Here is a 14,649-nt window from a genome sequence, read left to right on the forward strand (position 1 = left end):
TGGACATCACAAACCATTCTATTAAACTGTGATATGCTCTGAGGGTTTCACAGCAAGCATCTAAGAATGCTCTGTGTGTCTGTGGAGAGTACTTGTGAGTTAGGTTTGGAATGACACGCTGCGTTTATCAAAAAGACTGCTGGACCTTGCAACTGCATAAAAAAAGCTGTCAGGGTAAGACAAGGAAAGGCATTCATGTTTGATGAGAAAGGTAAAAGTATTTCAGTTTAAAACTATTATTTTCTGATTGAAAACAATCAAAGGCTAAGGAAAACAGGCATTTTGTTGTGTAACTGTGTTCCAAATCATGCCTTTATTGACAGAGCAGAGAATTCTGGCAGGGAAGGTGGTCAATGCAAGGGAAAAGCGGATGAACCCAGGGAATGCATCGAAATCATCGGCTAAAGGAGGAAAAACAACAGACAAAGTGGACTGCAAATGTTAAAGAGGCAGCAGCAGAGGCCTGAGTGTCAAGAAAATGAAGGGGACTGAACAATAGGAGGATATTGCTGGGTAACAAAGGACGAAGTCCAGTGGCATTATATGTGCAAAAGCAGCACATACTACTCCAGTTGTTTATATTAGTAGGTGTGAAGGTCAGCTACTCATGGGCACTTAATGTCAAGTGACATTAACAAGGACAAAACAGGATCCTACTGTAAAATTGACATTTTGCTGTTACTGACTTCTATATAATAGAATAGAGAGATATAATCTGAAAGGCTTTAAGAGAGACTAGCAGCCAAAAGAATTACTAATCTAAGCATAACTAGCTCAACAAATGCAACTAGGAGTGGAGAGAAAGGGTTAAACCGTTTAGTGCTAAAACAAACAAACAAAATCATTCTTCAGTTCAGGCTTAAAGGTTCTCACTTCTTCCATAACAGAATACAGATGATTCACAGCTGTTTGGCATCTGTCACACTTCTACCTAGTGAATGCATTCCCTTTGTCATTGGAGAGCTCCAAAGCACATGAACTGGAGTGCTCACAGCCAGTTCACCAGAGCACGAGCATCCTGAATGTCACTGAACGTTCCTTACACATTTCTGCTAGTAGAAATCAAGAACTGGTGACCTGCAGGCATGCTAATACAAAAGCAGTATTTGCTTACCTATGGCCTGAGAAAAGCCATTTTCACTTAGTACAGCTACTTTGTGAAACAATCTGAAAGCATCAGCCTTCAACTCAAAGGTTTTTTTATTACATACATTGTTAGCAAATAAACACACTTCTTGCAGTCAGAAAGGCAGGAAAGTGTCAGTTCCTCTGATTTACAATGAGAGCAGTCTCATGTTTACTAAATTATTCAGAAAATACAGTTGTTACTGAGCTGCAGTATTTTGCAAATACAGGATGAGCCAAACTGTGGTTATTTTGTTTTGAAATGCAGAAGCTTTTGGCCATATGAAACCAATTTTATGTATGCCACTGATTCAAAATAAAATGTTTATGTATTACTTTTGGCATCAAATTATTATACTGTATCACATGGAAAAAGTCTCTCAGTTGAAACAGCTGTGCAAAGTACTCAAATTGGCTTGCTTGCTTCCTCTTTGATAAGCCCCTCGCCTGCTTGGAAATTCCTATTTTTTCCAGGACTCAGTCTGGTAGGCTTATTTGGCAATCTGTCATCTTTCACAGGCACGCACTCGTTCATTTCCTAGCAGCTGTGGACATACAAATTTCCATTAAAACCTACACAAATCCACTTAAAAGATCAGATTCAGAAGCTTTTAATCTGCTAAAGCAGGAAAGACTAACAGCAAAGCACAAGTTCTTAAGATAAATTACAGAAAGAAGATATAAATGTGACATTTACCCATCTTCTGTTCTAAAAGTTAAAAACGCATCCAGTTTTCACGATGGTACAAGCACATGTATCAAGAGTGTATTTGAAATTAATACCTGCTAGCCCTGTAATAGTGCCGCAAAACATTAGGAACAAACATTTTTCCTAAATGCAATATTCTAAAATGAATGAACAGCAAGAAATTTGAAGTTCTGGACAAAAGATATACTTAAACCACTTGTTCTGTATGTAAAACCACTACGAGAGGGCATGTGATTTGCATACAACAGGCTATATCTGGACACTGAGGCAATGCAGAGCTCTCATTATTTGTAAATTCCTGACAACTAGAAGCTCTGAAACAACAGTAAATGTTTAATTCTGTTTCATTCCAATAGAGATACATATTCACCCAACAGAGCATGTTAAGACAGTTCTGTAGCCTATTCATGACTATAGCTAACGCCACATAGCCTTGCTTTTAGCAGAAGTGGAAGAATTGTTTCAAGTATTGTTAGAGCAATCCCCCCCATTCTCCTCCCCCTGTACTAAGATTAATGAAGTCCTTCATGCCTTTCAGAGCTACAGGAAGCTGAAATAATGACTAAAGATTCTTTGGTTATGCTTTCAGACTTGTCTGTACAACTCTCAAAACTCAGATTCTGGTAAAGTCACCTTGCTTTGTCTCTGAAGGAACTACCCATCCGTAGTACAGTCTTGTCGATATTCTGATTTTCTCAGATGATAACGATTGGAGGACCAGTGGCATAATTTTTTGGTAAAGTAGCTCAAATTTAGGCAGGCATAATGAAAATACATATTGGAAGACAATTATGAAAACTGTTCCTGCATAAGGGTCTGGTTTTGCAATGGGCAGATAAGCTAGTTCTCTTTGCCAGTTGCTCACACATAATTATCTATAGTCAGTGAAGCAGATTATAAAAGTAATGGGTTTAGAAAAATTTATTTCCTTGTAAAATTTATTATTTGTGTTTATAGATTTCTCTAATAAAAACTCAGCACCGAGTAAAGATTGCACTTGAGGCTACTCATCAAGAGTACTGCAAACAAGTCCCAGTGTCACACAGAAAACCATCACTTTGCCTTCCTGCGCAACGGGGTAACTAACTCGCTCATAACTATACTTATAACTATGGAAAGCTTCTGACTTAACGCAACACAAACCATTCCACTATTTTTTTACTAGATGAAAGCAAACAGATTTTCACTATGATTCTCACTAAAGAAAGCTGAATTGTATTTTATATCTAGCTGCTTGCACCTGGTATCCTGCTATAAAAGGAGCCTTTGGACTTCACCTATCCTTAAAACAGAACTTGAAACTAAAGTATTAGAGAAAATACACTTGCTACTGAGGCATGTAATTTCTTCCTTCCTCTTTATTCTAAAGTTGTTCACATTACCTACTTGATGAAAAAAGCCCAAGCAACCTGAGATGTGAGTCACACATACAACATGGACCCTTTTCTCACCAAACAGCTCTATTTGTGTTCAGTAGTATCTTCTATTGTACAAAACAGCAAGATGATAGGCTCCAGCATTGGAACTTGACATTAATGTGTTCCATGGACATGGCTTCATTATAAAAGCCATGAAAGAGTTAATTTAAAATATGGCAGAACCCCAGAATTTTTTTGCCACTTCCAGTTGTAGAAACCACCTTTGGTTTCTAAAACATGGCAACAAGGTCCACAAAGTTTTTTCTCCTTCCACTAAGCTGTACTTCTGTTCATTCTCTGCTTCCCATGGTCTCCAAAAGGCCAAGGGATGCTTCCTCCAGCACTACCTTCACTTCTTCAACTTGAAAATCGAAATTGTTTATTTGCCGAAGAAAATTTTATTCATTTTCTATCGCTAATGTTTATTTATAGAGCTCAACCAACAAAGAGGAAAATGGGAATTCAATGGATGTGGCATCAGCACCATCATTACTTCAACAACCCCATTCTGAGACAAATTGAGCTATACTTAAAACTCCTAACTACTGTGAAATGCCCATTTATACCAATATGCCAAGCAGTGCTGTCACGAGGGGACATGCCCCAAGTCACCTGCAACCACTGGATTTTAAAGAAAACTGCTTCAAAAGCAAAAGCGTATTAATTAATAATTTTTAAATTGCAGGAAATAGGTATTATTTAAGTTCTTGAATAAAAATACACTTAAAATTTGTGAAGGATTGTGCTTTAAATATGAGTAAGCTAGAAGAATGAAAATGTGAATCAGTAAATGAAAGGGTCGGCTGTCGCACACTTCCTAAAGGGAGGAGGCAAACATCTAGCAAAGAAACAAAATCCAGTACGAGTTTTAACCCACAACTTTGTATGAGTAGACACAGATCTCACAAAGCAGAACAGAGCCCTCTAGTACCATTATTCTTTCAGCCAAGAGACAGAACCAAGGCCTCACAAAAGTGACTTTGTACAATTTAACTGGGCTATAGCCCACAAAAACTGCTATCATTGTCGCCCAGCGTGCTGACAGGAAATAGTTGCTGCCTTGAGCCTTGATCTACCCACGTGAAATGGAGCTTGCTGGCTGACCACAGACCGGCCTCTGTTCTCTTTGTAATTGTCAACATCTGCTCGGCAGATCTATGAATAATTTTATGACAGAAAAACAAGAAAGATCTCTCCTACTGACTCCAAAGGTTGCTGGGTTTGTTTTTGTCTTTTTAAACACGTGTAACGTGACACTGAGATTAAGAGAGCCTGGTTTGCTCATTGGTGGAGATCTGCATCCTTCCGAAAGATGCCATTAAAATGGAACTCAAGGCAGGTAGGAAAAGCTAATGTTGCTGACTGACACCTTCTAAAAGCAGGAGGCCAAGCAAGTGTTGGCAGTTGAGATAACAGAGCATTTCAAATATTGTAGGGAAGTGGAGCAGCAGTCCATTGGTGTGCACTCTGCAGTCGCTACCCTCACACAAGGCAGCCGTGATTCATCTGCTTCATGCCAAGTACAACAAACCTCCACGCAAACATCTTACTCCTGGAGAAGTGAGGGTTTAAATACACCAATAGGCACATTCAACATGACTGGATTTTCTGCTGAAAGGAGAAACACACCTGAGGATACCTGAGCAGCACTGTCACTTGAAAACTCCACTTTCCTCTTTCAAGCAAGCCATCAGGGGTCCTAGGACTGTCAAGCATTTGACTTTAACAGTCTCCAATTTATTTTCATTTCACAGTCACAGGTTTATTTATATAATTATTTATTCTTACAGAAGAGCACCGTTATGAGAGGTATGGATAAACTCTGGCAGACACGGCCACACTACAATTTTAGATTACCACCATGCCTGGCTAAAAAAAGAAGTAGAGAAAACTGGAGATGCAGGGACGCACTGCCAGTGGCCTGTTGGCAGTACTCATTAGTGATGCCACTCTTCATGAGCAGTAGAAGTGGAAGAGTGGAAACAACAATAACTAAAGAACAAATCACAAGGGGAGCGAGTATTTGCCAGTGTCATTCTCACAGTTTGCCAGGACTGTAACATAATGTGACAAGGCTTTCTTGACTGACGCCTGCACACAGCACAGGTGGACTATTGGCTGCACATGGAACATTAGGAAAAAAAAAAATCTTTTCTCCTCTAGGTTAAATACCCAGAAATACTCAGGAGGAAAAGAACAGTGAGAAGCACAAAGCTAAACATGGTCCTTTTAGTGTCTTGCTGAAGTGTACACTATAATCAGGTCCACCACAATCACTTCTTAATCTCTCTTTTTGGCTTCTATTACAATAAAGCTGAGAATTTCCCTGCAATTTCCCCTATGTAAATGCTGAGACAGTAAGACTGCTTCTTGCTAGCTTGGGTTCAGTATCACCTTTCTGGCCTGGCAGCGCTCTAAATGAAGCGTGTCAAAGCATATGAGCACATTTAGTTTAGCACTGCTTAGCAGAGACCTGTAGACTTGTAGGGTCTGGTTTCTCCCAGAAACATTAAAACTTGTTTAAATGCTATTGTCACCCTGGTGACCCAATTTACCTCCTTTCCCTGAGACATCGACTCAACAGATAGAGCATTTCACAGATACAGTACTGTTTTCTCCTGTATATGAAGATGATTACTAATCTGCTAGTTTCTTGCACTCATGGGGGGTTACATTTCTTTATTAGAAACTACTAAGCAATTTGTTCCTTGCAAAATTAATGGGCTATTGAGTATGTGGTGAATTTGTGGTTCTTCAGTGAAGCACCAGGGGAACAGGCAAACTTATTTGGGGGGAAGAGATGAAAGAAAATGAAGTGAGAAAGTGAAAGCTGCTGACTTCTGTCACTACCATAACAACCAAGTACAAAAATCTGTCATGGAAAACAGCAGAAAACTTTAGGAAACATGGAGTGTGAGACCTGGCCATAGAGTCCCAAAGTCCCCCGAACTGACACAAAGTCAAACCAATGAGTTTCATACAAACAAAAGTCTGGCATGGACGTTCAAAATAAATTTCAATTAAGGTGTATAAAAAAAGTCCAGATCACCATTATGTGTTATTAAGCACAAACTTGGCCCATTTTACTAGCTTTTAGCAAAAACACGGACATGACTTGCTCTAGAGCATTCACAATCCTGCTGCAAAGGTGCTTAAAAAGGGCAGTGGGTGACAAATGAAGACAAGAACAAAGAACATGAACATTAGATGAGACAATAATAAAACAGAGGCACACCAAGCAAATCTAGAACAGAAGCCGTTTGTGCTTAGTGGCCATGGAAGGAGCATTTGTACAACATGTTTCAATCTGATTTAAAAAAACAAATGCAATCCCCCCAAGAAACAACAAAGGCAAAAGGATGTGCATCTTCAGAGTCACTGCTTAGGATCTGAACTCCCATCAGTCACATCATTCTGCTTTGTGTTATGCAGTAAGAGATGACCTAGATACAGAGAGTACAAGGAAGATGAAAATCCATTAGTAATATATTACATCAACTCAAAGCTCTTGCACTTTACCATCCATCCAACAGGTTACACAAGACAAATACTTTCATGTAAGAAATGGTTATGCTACAAAGACTTGTACAGATTTTAGTATAATCATAGTAGTGCTGCTATCTAGTAGAGATGTGGTTATATTTGTATAAAAGTTGTAGGTAATTGAGATGTAACCATGAGCTATGCTGGTACAAATGTCCCTTTTCTACAGGCGAACCCATAGTATATTCTGATCAAATCCCTGATCAGATAGATAAAACAATCAAATTTCTATAAGCTTAACAGCTAAATTATAGACAGTGCACGCACTTGGCCGTTAGTGGCAGAATAAACTCCCCAAAGTGATAAAGATTAAAACAGTATTTTAAGTGAAATTTGAACCATTCTTTTAACAGCAAGAGCTTGCCTTTGTTTCTCTTTACCTCTTTATAAAATAATCACAATCCTGAGATTCATGTTCCTTACTATATTTGTTTCATTCTGGCATTATTAGGGTACAGGTATCCAAAGAATTACCCAAAATAAATACGGCCTTCCTGGCACACTAAGAAATTATACTCCTGAAAATAAGTCTTTTTATTATACAAACTTTCTGAACACCTATCTTTTATATTGACTGGCATGTTGAATATCTACACCAATAAAGTCAACACCAGAAATGAATGGAAAATAGTTCAAATTTGTATAAAAACAAAAAGCCTGGTAACATTTGCTTTTTGTGTTTCAGTAGCTCTGAAGAAATTACCGTCACTTGCAGCAGCCACAAAGCCATCAGACTTGGTTTACAGCAATCAGAATTGCCTGTTTCCCTCAGATTTCATGTTTGTACAATGAAAGGTACAAAACTGCTGGGTTTACACTTCTCCTGCACTGCCTTTTCCTGTGCTTGGGAGCAGTCATTGCAAGTGATGCAAAAGGTTAAATCTACCCACATCATCGAAACTAACTCATCCAGAGAGGTGGCAAAGGACCAACAGTGACACTCGAAGCCAGATGTAAGACCATTTCCTTCCTTGTTATACACCCCAGGCACTGCAACTGCTCTGATTTCCGTTTGGGCCAGGGCTGGACTATCCCCCTGCTAACCACAAAGCACATGCCTACTCCACCTCCTTTACATGTGATTGTTCCAGTTCTCAAAATGCGAGCTGCATACACAAGCACTACTTCTAGAGGAACTAGATGTGCTAATCATCCTTAAGACCATGTTATTGCAATAACTGAATAGACAAATACCTTTTCTTAATGAAAAAGGACACGCTGTTCACAGCCACAGTGGATCCAAGCTACCACTCTGAAAAGCTCACTATTAGTTTTCTATTTGCATAACTTCAGCTCAAGAACTTCTAATCACCGTCCATTTGGCCAAGGCTGTACAAAGAGAATAAAAAGTCCCATGTCCCAGTTTGTCACACTTGCACTAAGGAAAACAAAAAATTAAATCTAATTGTTAAATCTGGATCCTTATACTCAAAAGCTGTTGGACTAGACCAGAATCTGTTTCTTTTTACAACAGAGAAAGACAAAAAAGCCTTAAACACTATAACATATATCATTAATACTTGTGACATGATATGGTATTTTAAAGTTCAGCTTCCTGAAGCAGTCAAAAAATCTGAAAAGCAAGAACGACTGGAGAGACCAATGTCAAACATGGCAGGGTGAGCTCAGGATAAAAATGTATTAAGAAATAGAATCTTGACTGTGATGGATCAAACTGGCCTTTAGACCTACTGTCCATTATGGGAGATTATGCTTCCATACTCAGACATTCCAATTGCTATAGAAATTACTGAGCTCTCCTGAAAATCAGGCCCAGTACTTATATCACTAAAAGCTGAGACCAGAAAAAGAAAGTTCTTTTCCAGTAATAAATAGAATGCACTTCACTTATGCTTATACACAATTTTTAAACCAGTGAAAAGCTATTCAGTGCCAAGTTGCAAGAGACAAATGTTTTTTCATATATATATATAAGGCTATTATACAGAGCTGCACTGCAGTAAAAATATCTCTCAAATCAGTAATTTTTATTACACCAAAAGCCACAGTAAAAATATTTCCCTTTTTTTGTGGCATCAGCACTTTGATTTCAAATTCAAAGAAAGAAAATGACAGGAAGTTAAGGGTGTATCTGCTCTGTGCTCACACAGAGGACCAACTGAAAAATAAACATCACTAAACTGGTTGGAAAGCTGTATGTGGAGTAGGCTTTTTGTTTTGAAAGGGAAAAGAAAAAGTTAGGGCTACTTCAGTATCTCACATATCATTTTAGAACAAAAACTGGGTTTTGTCCCTCATCTGTTAAACAAAAGTTTCCTTAAGCTATCAAAGACACTGGGAGAAGCCCAAAGCTAGCATGTCAGCAGGAGAAATAAGGAAGATCAAACAAGAGTAAGTGGAGCATTAAGAAACTAAAAGTTATTAGTTGGTTCCATCCATGTCCCAGCATTAACAACGAAGTCCCGATTTTACTTTAACTTCTCAGCCCTATCTTACAAAGAGATTTTCAGAAGTACCGAAGATACATAAATGGTGGTAATAGTTCGGAAAACAACCTCCCCATTTCTGAAGTCATAAACCTTGACAGTTTCCCTTTACACTTGGCATTACCCATCCACCTCTTACATCAAGCGTCTTAAGAAGAATGCTTTTTAGGATGCAGACATGCTGCATTCCATATTGGTATGCTTCATTACTTAGAACAAGTTCCGACTCAAATCAGAGATGAGCTTCTCCCTACCTGCTTAATTTCAATGTCCATCAAAACCTTACCATGCTTTTTCTGCCACGCAAGTACACATCATGCTGTAGGACTGCATTCATCATGAACTTCTTGGAATAAAGCCAAACTTCCTGTACTCCCAAGCTGCTTTTATACTGTATTATAATGTTTCTGCTACATTTAAATATTACTATGCATTATGAACCACAGTCAAGCCTTGTTTAAGCATGCAAATTATCAAACAATACACAAAAAGGAAAAAACTAAATTATTTAACACTCTTTCCCTAATAGTATGCCTTTAAACTCCGGCAAAATTGCTAACACGCAAAGCAAAATCCGCATACGCTTCTGAATGACTGCAAACCTGTTTCTAAGTTCAAAACTATCTGACCTTGAGATGCCTTTACATAAAGCCTCACTAGGAAGTTCTAATTGTGCTTTGAGTTCACAGATGTGGGTAAGCCATTTCTCATTAAACTTCCTAGAACTCCACGAACCCCTTTGACATGCATTTTCAAATGTAAATATAAACAGTGACTAGCTTGTGAAACTTTGTTCTCCTCTGGAGGAGAATGAATCAAGGATCAACCACAAAAGGAAGCAGTTGGGGTTTTTTCCTTACATGCTATATGCTTAATCCCATACAAACCAGAGAATCTACTGTAATTACATAGTTTGTGGCCTCGGTTCTTTTGTTCAGTAGAAAAATATCAGGACTTCACTATTAATTTTTAGGTAACATGGGGGAAGGAAAAGAAAATGGTGTCAAAAAATCCCAAGATGTGTTGAGTCCTTTTTTATTGAAAGGCAACAAACAAAAGTAAGACATTAAGAGTGGCAAAGATACGGGGGGGGGGGGGGGGGGGGGGAGGATATCAGTCAATCTTTTCATGTTTTATTCATTCTAAGGTAATGAAAGTCTTAACTCTGTCCTGCTTTTGTCTTTACTAATACAACCAGACAACAGGCATTGCATACATCCACTTTCAGATTGCCACCTCAACACTGACAACCAACCCTGGCACTAATAAAGTTTGAATTTTCTCGTCTGAAGTAGAAAAGAGAGATACCTTAAGCCAGAGATACTCAATCTGTGGCCCACATGGAAAAATTCATCCTACGTGCAATATACTCCTACTGGCCTTTTCCCCAGTAAGAAGCTGCCTGGTGAGATGCATAATGACAACACAATACTGAGTGTATTGAATTTATGGAAAAGGTTCAGCCATGTTATCAGGTCCTTCTTGCCTTGAAGGCAAGCTACATGCCCAACACAGGCAAAATGATCTGTTTCCAAAGTGGGTATCTGTAGTAAATGCTGATTTGTAGCATGAACTTTTATCAACTGTTAAATAAAGTCTAATATAGGAAGGCTTAGTAAGTAGAGAAGCACAGCTTTTAAACCTATCAGCTAAATTTAACAGGAACAGCACAGAAAAGAGTATAATACAAAACTCTAACATGTTAATCATCATTCTTCCACCAGGTGGTCCAGAGAGTTTGTTGGTAAGAACTACAAATTACCTGTGAAAGCTTCCAGATTTATGCAACACAAAGAGCTCCGAGATCATCTGCAAAGTACAGCATGTATCAGGAAGCAGTACAGACACAGTCCAGTGGAGCAGGCATATAGAATCACCATGTTCTGTTCAGACTGTTCCTTTGCTTAATTAGGACAGTCCAGTCTTACCAATCATAGGGCCCACTCCTTTCTGGAAGTCTCCTCGCATCCTCACATCTCCTCTCACCCTCACATCTCCTCTCACTCTAAGCTTGCCATCTGCTTCCTAAGTGAACAACCATATGAAAGCAGAAAAATCTCTTGTCACTGGGGACTTAAAAATGGTAGGTCAGATGGAATTATGCTTCAAGCTGAATTTAATACTCCACAGGCTGCAAGACTAAACTAACCTAAAATAGTTATTTAACAGACATGGATATGAACTCAGCTGGTTTAGTAACAGTCAGCACCAATCCTTAAAAACTACTTGTATAAATATTTGTGGAATTAATCCAACCTTAAAACCATTTAGACCTTTTTACTTATATGGCACAGTAAAATTTTCAGCGTACAAGAAAGGCTAAATGATCACACTTCAATCATGTTTCAAGCACAATTCAGACTCGGATATCCTATAGGATTAGTTTTAATCTACATTTTTTCCACTTACTCCAACATCAAAACTGTCAGTTCTCTCAATCTGTTTGCTCATTTTCTTCCTGTACCTGTCACTGTGCTCTGCACTTACTGAGAAGTTAAAATTATATATATATATATATGTTTCAACTATTGGCAGAAAGCTAGCAAGTCTAGCATTACACTTATACATATATTTTAAGGCTTACATTACTATACCTATAAAAGTGTTTTAATCATTTATATAGACTATAACCTTAAACAAGCAAATATTAAATTTCCAAAAGTAGTTTTCTCATTATTATGCTCTCTTTGTACTCTCTTCCTCCCACCACACTCTCTGGGGTATATATTCTAAAATTTCACGCATAGCATAAAGTATCTTTGGAATGTTACAGTATAATTGTTTAGAGAAACATTTAATGGATGACTAAGCATCAAGAGGCCATGGCTAAGGGAAGAGAAAAGTTAAAATGCTAGAAGCATTCTGACTTGAATGATCTTTTCAGCATGAGGACAGGGATGGACATTTGATCCAAAACTCTGGTATTGACACAAGTGTTTTAAAAACAGCAGCCAGCATCAAGGCGCATGAAGCATCCAACCACCTAACGGAACATTTGCTACCACCCACTTCCTTCGAACTGGACTTCAGTCCCTGTCTCATAAAGCAATCAAACACTGTAGGATATTATTGATCAATAACATTAATATTATCATAAGGGATTACATGATCTTGACAACTGGCTATTTTCTTCGTTTAAATCCGTTACTTGGTTCCTGATTTACAGCACAAATAACTTGCATGTGCATGATACAGAAATGCAACTGGAAAAAAAGCCAGGCACTGAGTAGAGAGACAGCTAAAAAAAGCTGAACATTCTTTCACTACAGGAAACTGCTGGAGACAATATGCTGTAAATTAAAGCCAATTTTCCTGAATTCCCTGAAGGACTGCTCCTCCCAGAGATTCTACAAATCCATTAGCAAAGGCCCATCATTATAGTTTTCTTGGGGCTTATTCACTTAAGAGCGTTTAAAAATAGCACACCCAAAGTAAAACATAGGGTATCCCAGAGGTAGAAGAGTAGGACAAATCAGGCCTAACCTTACAGAATTTATACCCTGGTTATTAGAGCACAGCTGAGATGGTTTTTATACTCCAGTTCCTCCTTCTCCTCCCCATACTTCTTTAAATCAAGGAAAAGCAAAATAACAACCTCCCTACCTGAATTTCTGATGAGAAAAATGAATACTGAACCAGGAGAGGAGCCATATACTGCCATGCACCGCTCTGGAAATCAAGCTCTTCTTGTAGCCCAAGGTTAGAAGAGCCAGGCTTCCTGCAGACTTGTGACACAGCTGAAGCTTGTCTCATGATCAGGCACCTAAAATCTCTGTGGTGCTTAACAACATATGACTTGCAGCTGGGACAGTGTACACTCTCCTAGCTTCACACTTCCAGAATGTTCAGAAATCTAGTGTCTTTGAGGAACTTCTATTTCTGCATTAAGTTTGGTGGAGAACAGGTAACAGGTTTAAAACAATGAATGAGGAATACATGATTAATGGGATTTTATAAATCTCATCTTGTTAATAAGCTCCTGGGCTAGTAGCACAAGCTCTGCTATGCAGCCTTCTAGCTTCAAACCCAGTCTATCTTCCAAAATTCCTTGTCTATTTGTAAATGGTGTGAATCTAAATCGTATGTAAAGATAATGGATTGCACGTGCTGCCTGAGTGAGGCTTTAAGAGATATTTGTAGGCACGTAAGATTGCAAGGGACTTCCCAGGTTACTGTATTTGTATTTTACTATCAGAAACACTAGATTATTTAATCTCTTCCAGAAGACATATACGCTCATCTTAAGAACAGTTTTCTTTTTGCATGCCTGTATTTAAACAATCTCAAAACTAGGATAGTTCTTTTAATTTCCAGTTTAACTCATTAAAGACCCCATCCAGTGGCCACTTAGATGGACTGTGTAGGACAAGGTTTTCTTCCTCTTCTCCTCAACAACACACTGATCCTGATGTTGCAGTCAGAGAAATTCACTGGTTTAAATCTAGATGGGTTTTTTCCTAATGCTATACTCAGAGACAAATACAAATATTCCATGGGTAACTTCTTCTGTAACTACTTTCACTTGGTGAATTATAGGGAACTGTAATACCACTGCTGATTTAAAACAAGGTCTATAGATTACTTCTTGTGTTACAATGACCATACCAGAGCCTTTAAGTATGTCTTTTGGGATTAGGGTAATGGGGAACACAATAGCTTACAATGAAGTCTAACAAACAAGGGTTTGTTAATCCTTTCAGCCACTTAAAACCAGGAAAATCAAAAGCAAATGTCTTCCTACCATAGCATCACAAAAACCAAACCCAAATACTTGCATTTTAATGCCTGCTGGAATGTTTTCTACTAACCATCCATTAGATTTCTTACAGTACTCAGTACACACATATTCTTCCACAGGCTGGACTGATTTCTTCCACAGTTTAACTTGTTTTTGCCAAAGTCTCTTTTAGTTCAGCACTGGCTGCCTGCCTAATGAAACAACCTTTCTTTATGCCAAAACTGTCATCTTCAGTTGCACAAGACGCATCTTACTTACAAACATGTATAATGAGCCCAATGTTTTATGCCTGAAGAACTGCTATTTTAAAATGACCTCTAGAAAAACTTAAAACAGATACGGAAGTAGTCAGTACCTAACCTTGGTGAGGGGAGAAGTCCTTTTCAAGACAGATTTTTTTTTTTTCTTTTGTATTTAAATACACCTTTTAAAATGAAAAACCTAAACTAACTATTGGAGGATGGAGTGTATGCATTTAACCACAGAGAGCAGTGAGAAATGTGAAGCTTACTCCAAACCCAAAGCTGAAAGCTCCATTCTCACTCAGTGTGAAGTCATCATACATAATGATCACATGCACTATCAATTTACTGAAAAGACTAACCTTTAAATATAAGAATCTGATAATACTTGATGTGTTATCTTGATATACTTGACTTATATTATCAA

At 38.2% G+C, this 14,649-nt stretch overlaps 1 protein-coding gene across 12 annotated transcripts in view; it reads right to left on the reverse strand.

Annotated features, from left to right (window-relative positions):
- The window catches only part of B3GNTL1 (UDP-GlcNAc:betaGal beta-1,3-N-acetylglucosaminyltransferase like 1), a 123,193-nt gene that overhangs the window by 72,918 nt on the left and 35,626 nt on the right, over window positions 1-14,649 (reverse strand). The window contains exon 1 of one of the 12 annotated variants that reach the window (XM_065693730.1): window positions 12,846-12,955. The exons of the other annotated variants lie outside the window; for them this stretch is intronic. Within the exon in view, the coding sequence (XP_065549802.1) occupies window positions 12,846-12,893 (48 nt within the window). The 5' untranslated portion in view covers window positions 12,894-12,955. Of the gene's footprint in view, window positions 1-12,845; window positions 12,956-14,649 lie in introns of those variants that run through there. 12 annotated transcript variants of the gene reach the window in all.

Source organism: Lathamus discolor, chromosome 13 (genome assembly GCF_037157495.1).
Source record: "Lathamus discolor isolate bLatDis1 chromosome 13, bLatDis1.hap1, whole genome shotgun sequence".
NCBI classification, from domain to species: Eukaryota; Metazoa; Chordata; class Aves; order Psittaciformes; family Psittacidae; genus Lathamus; species Lathamus discolor.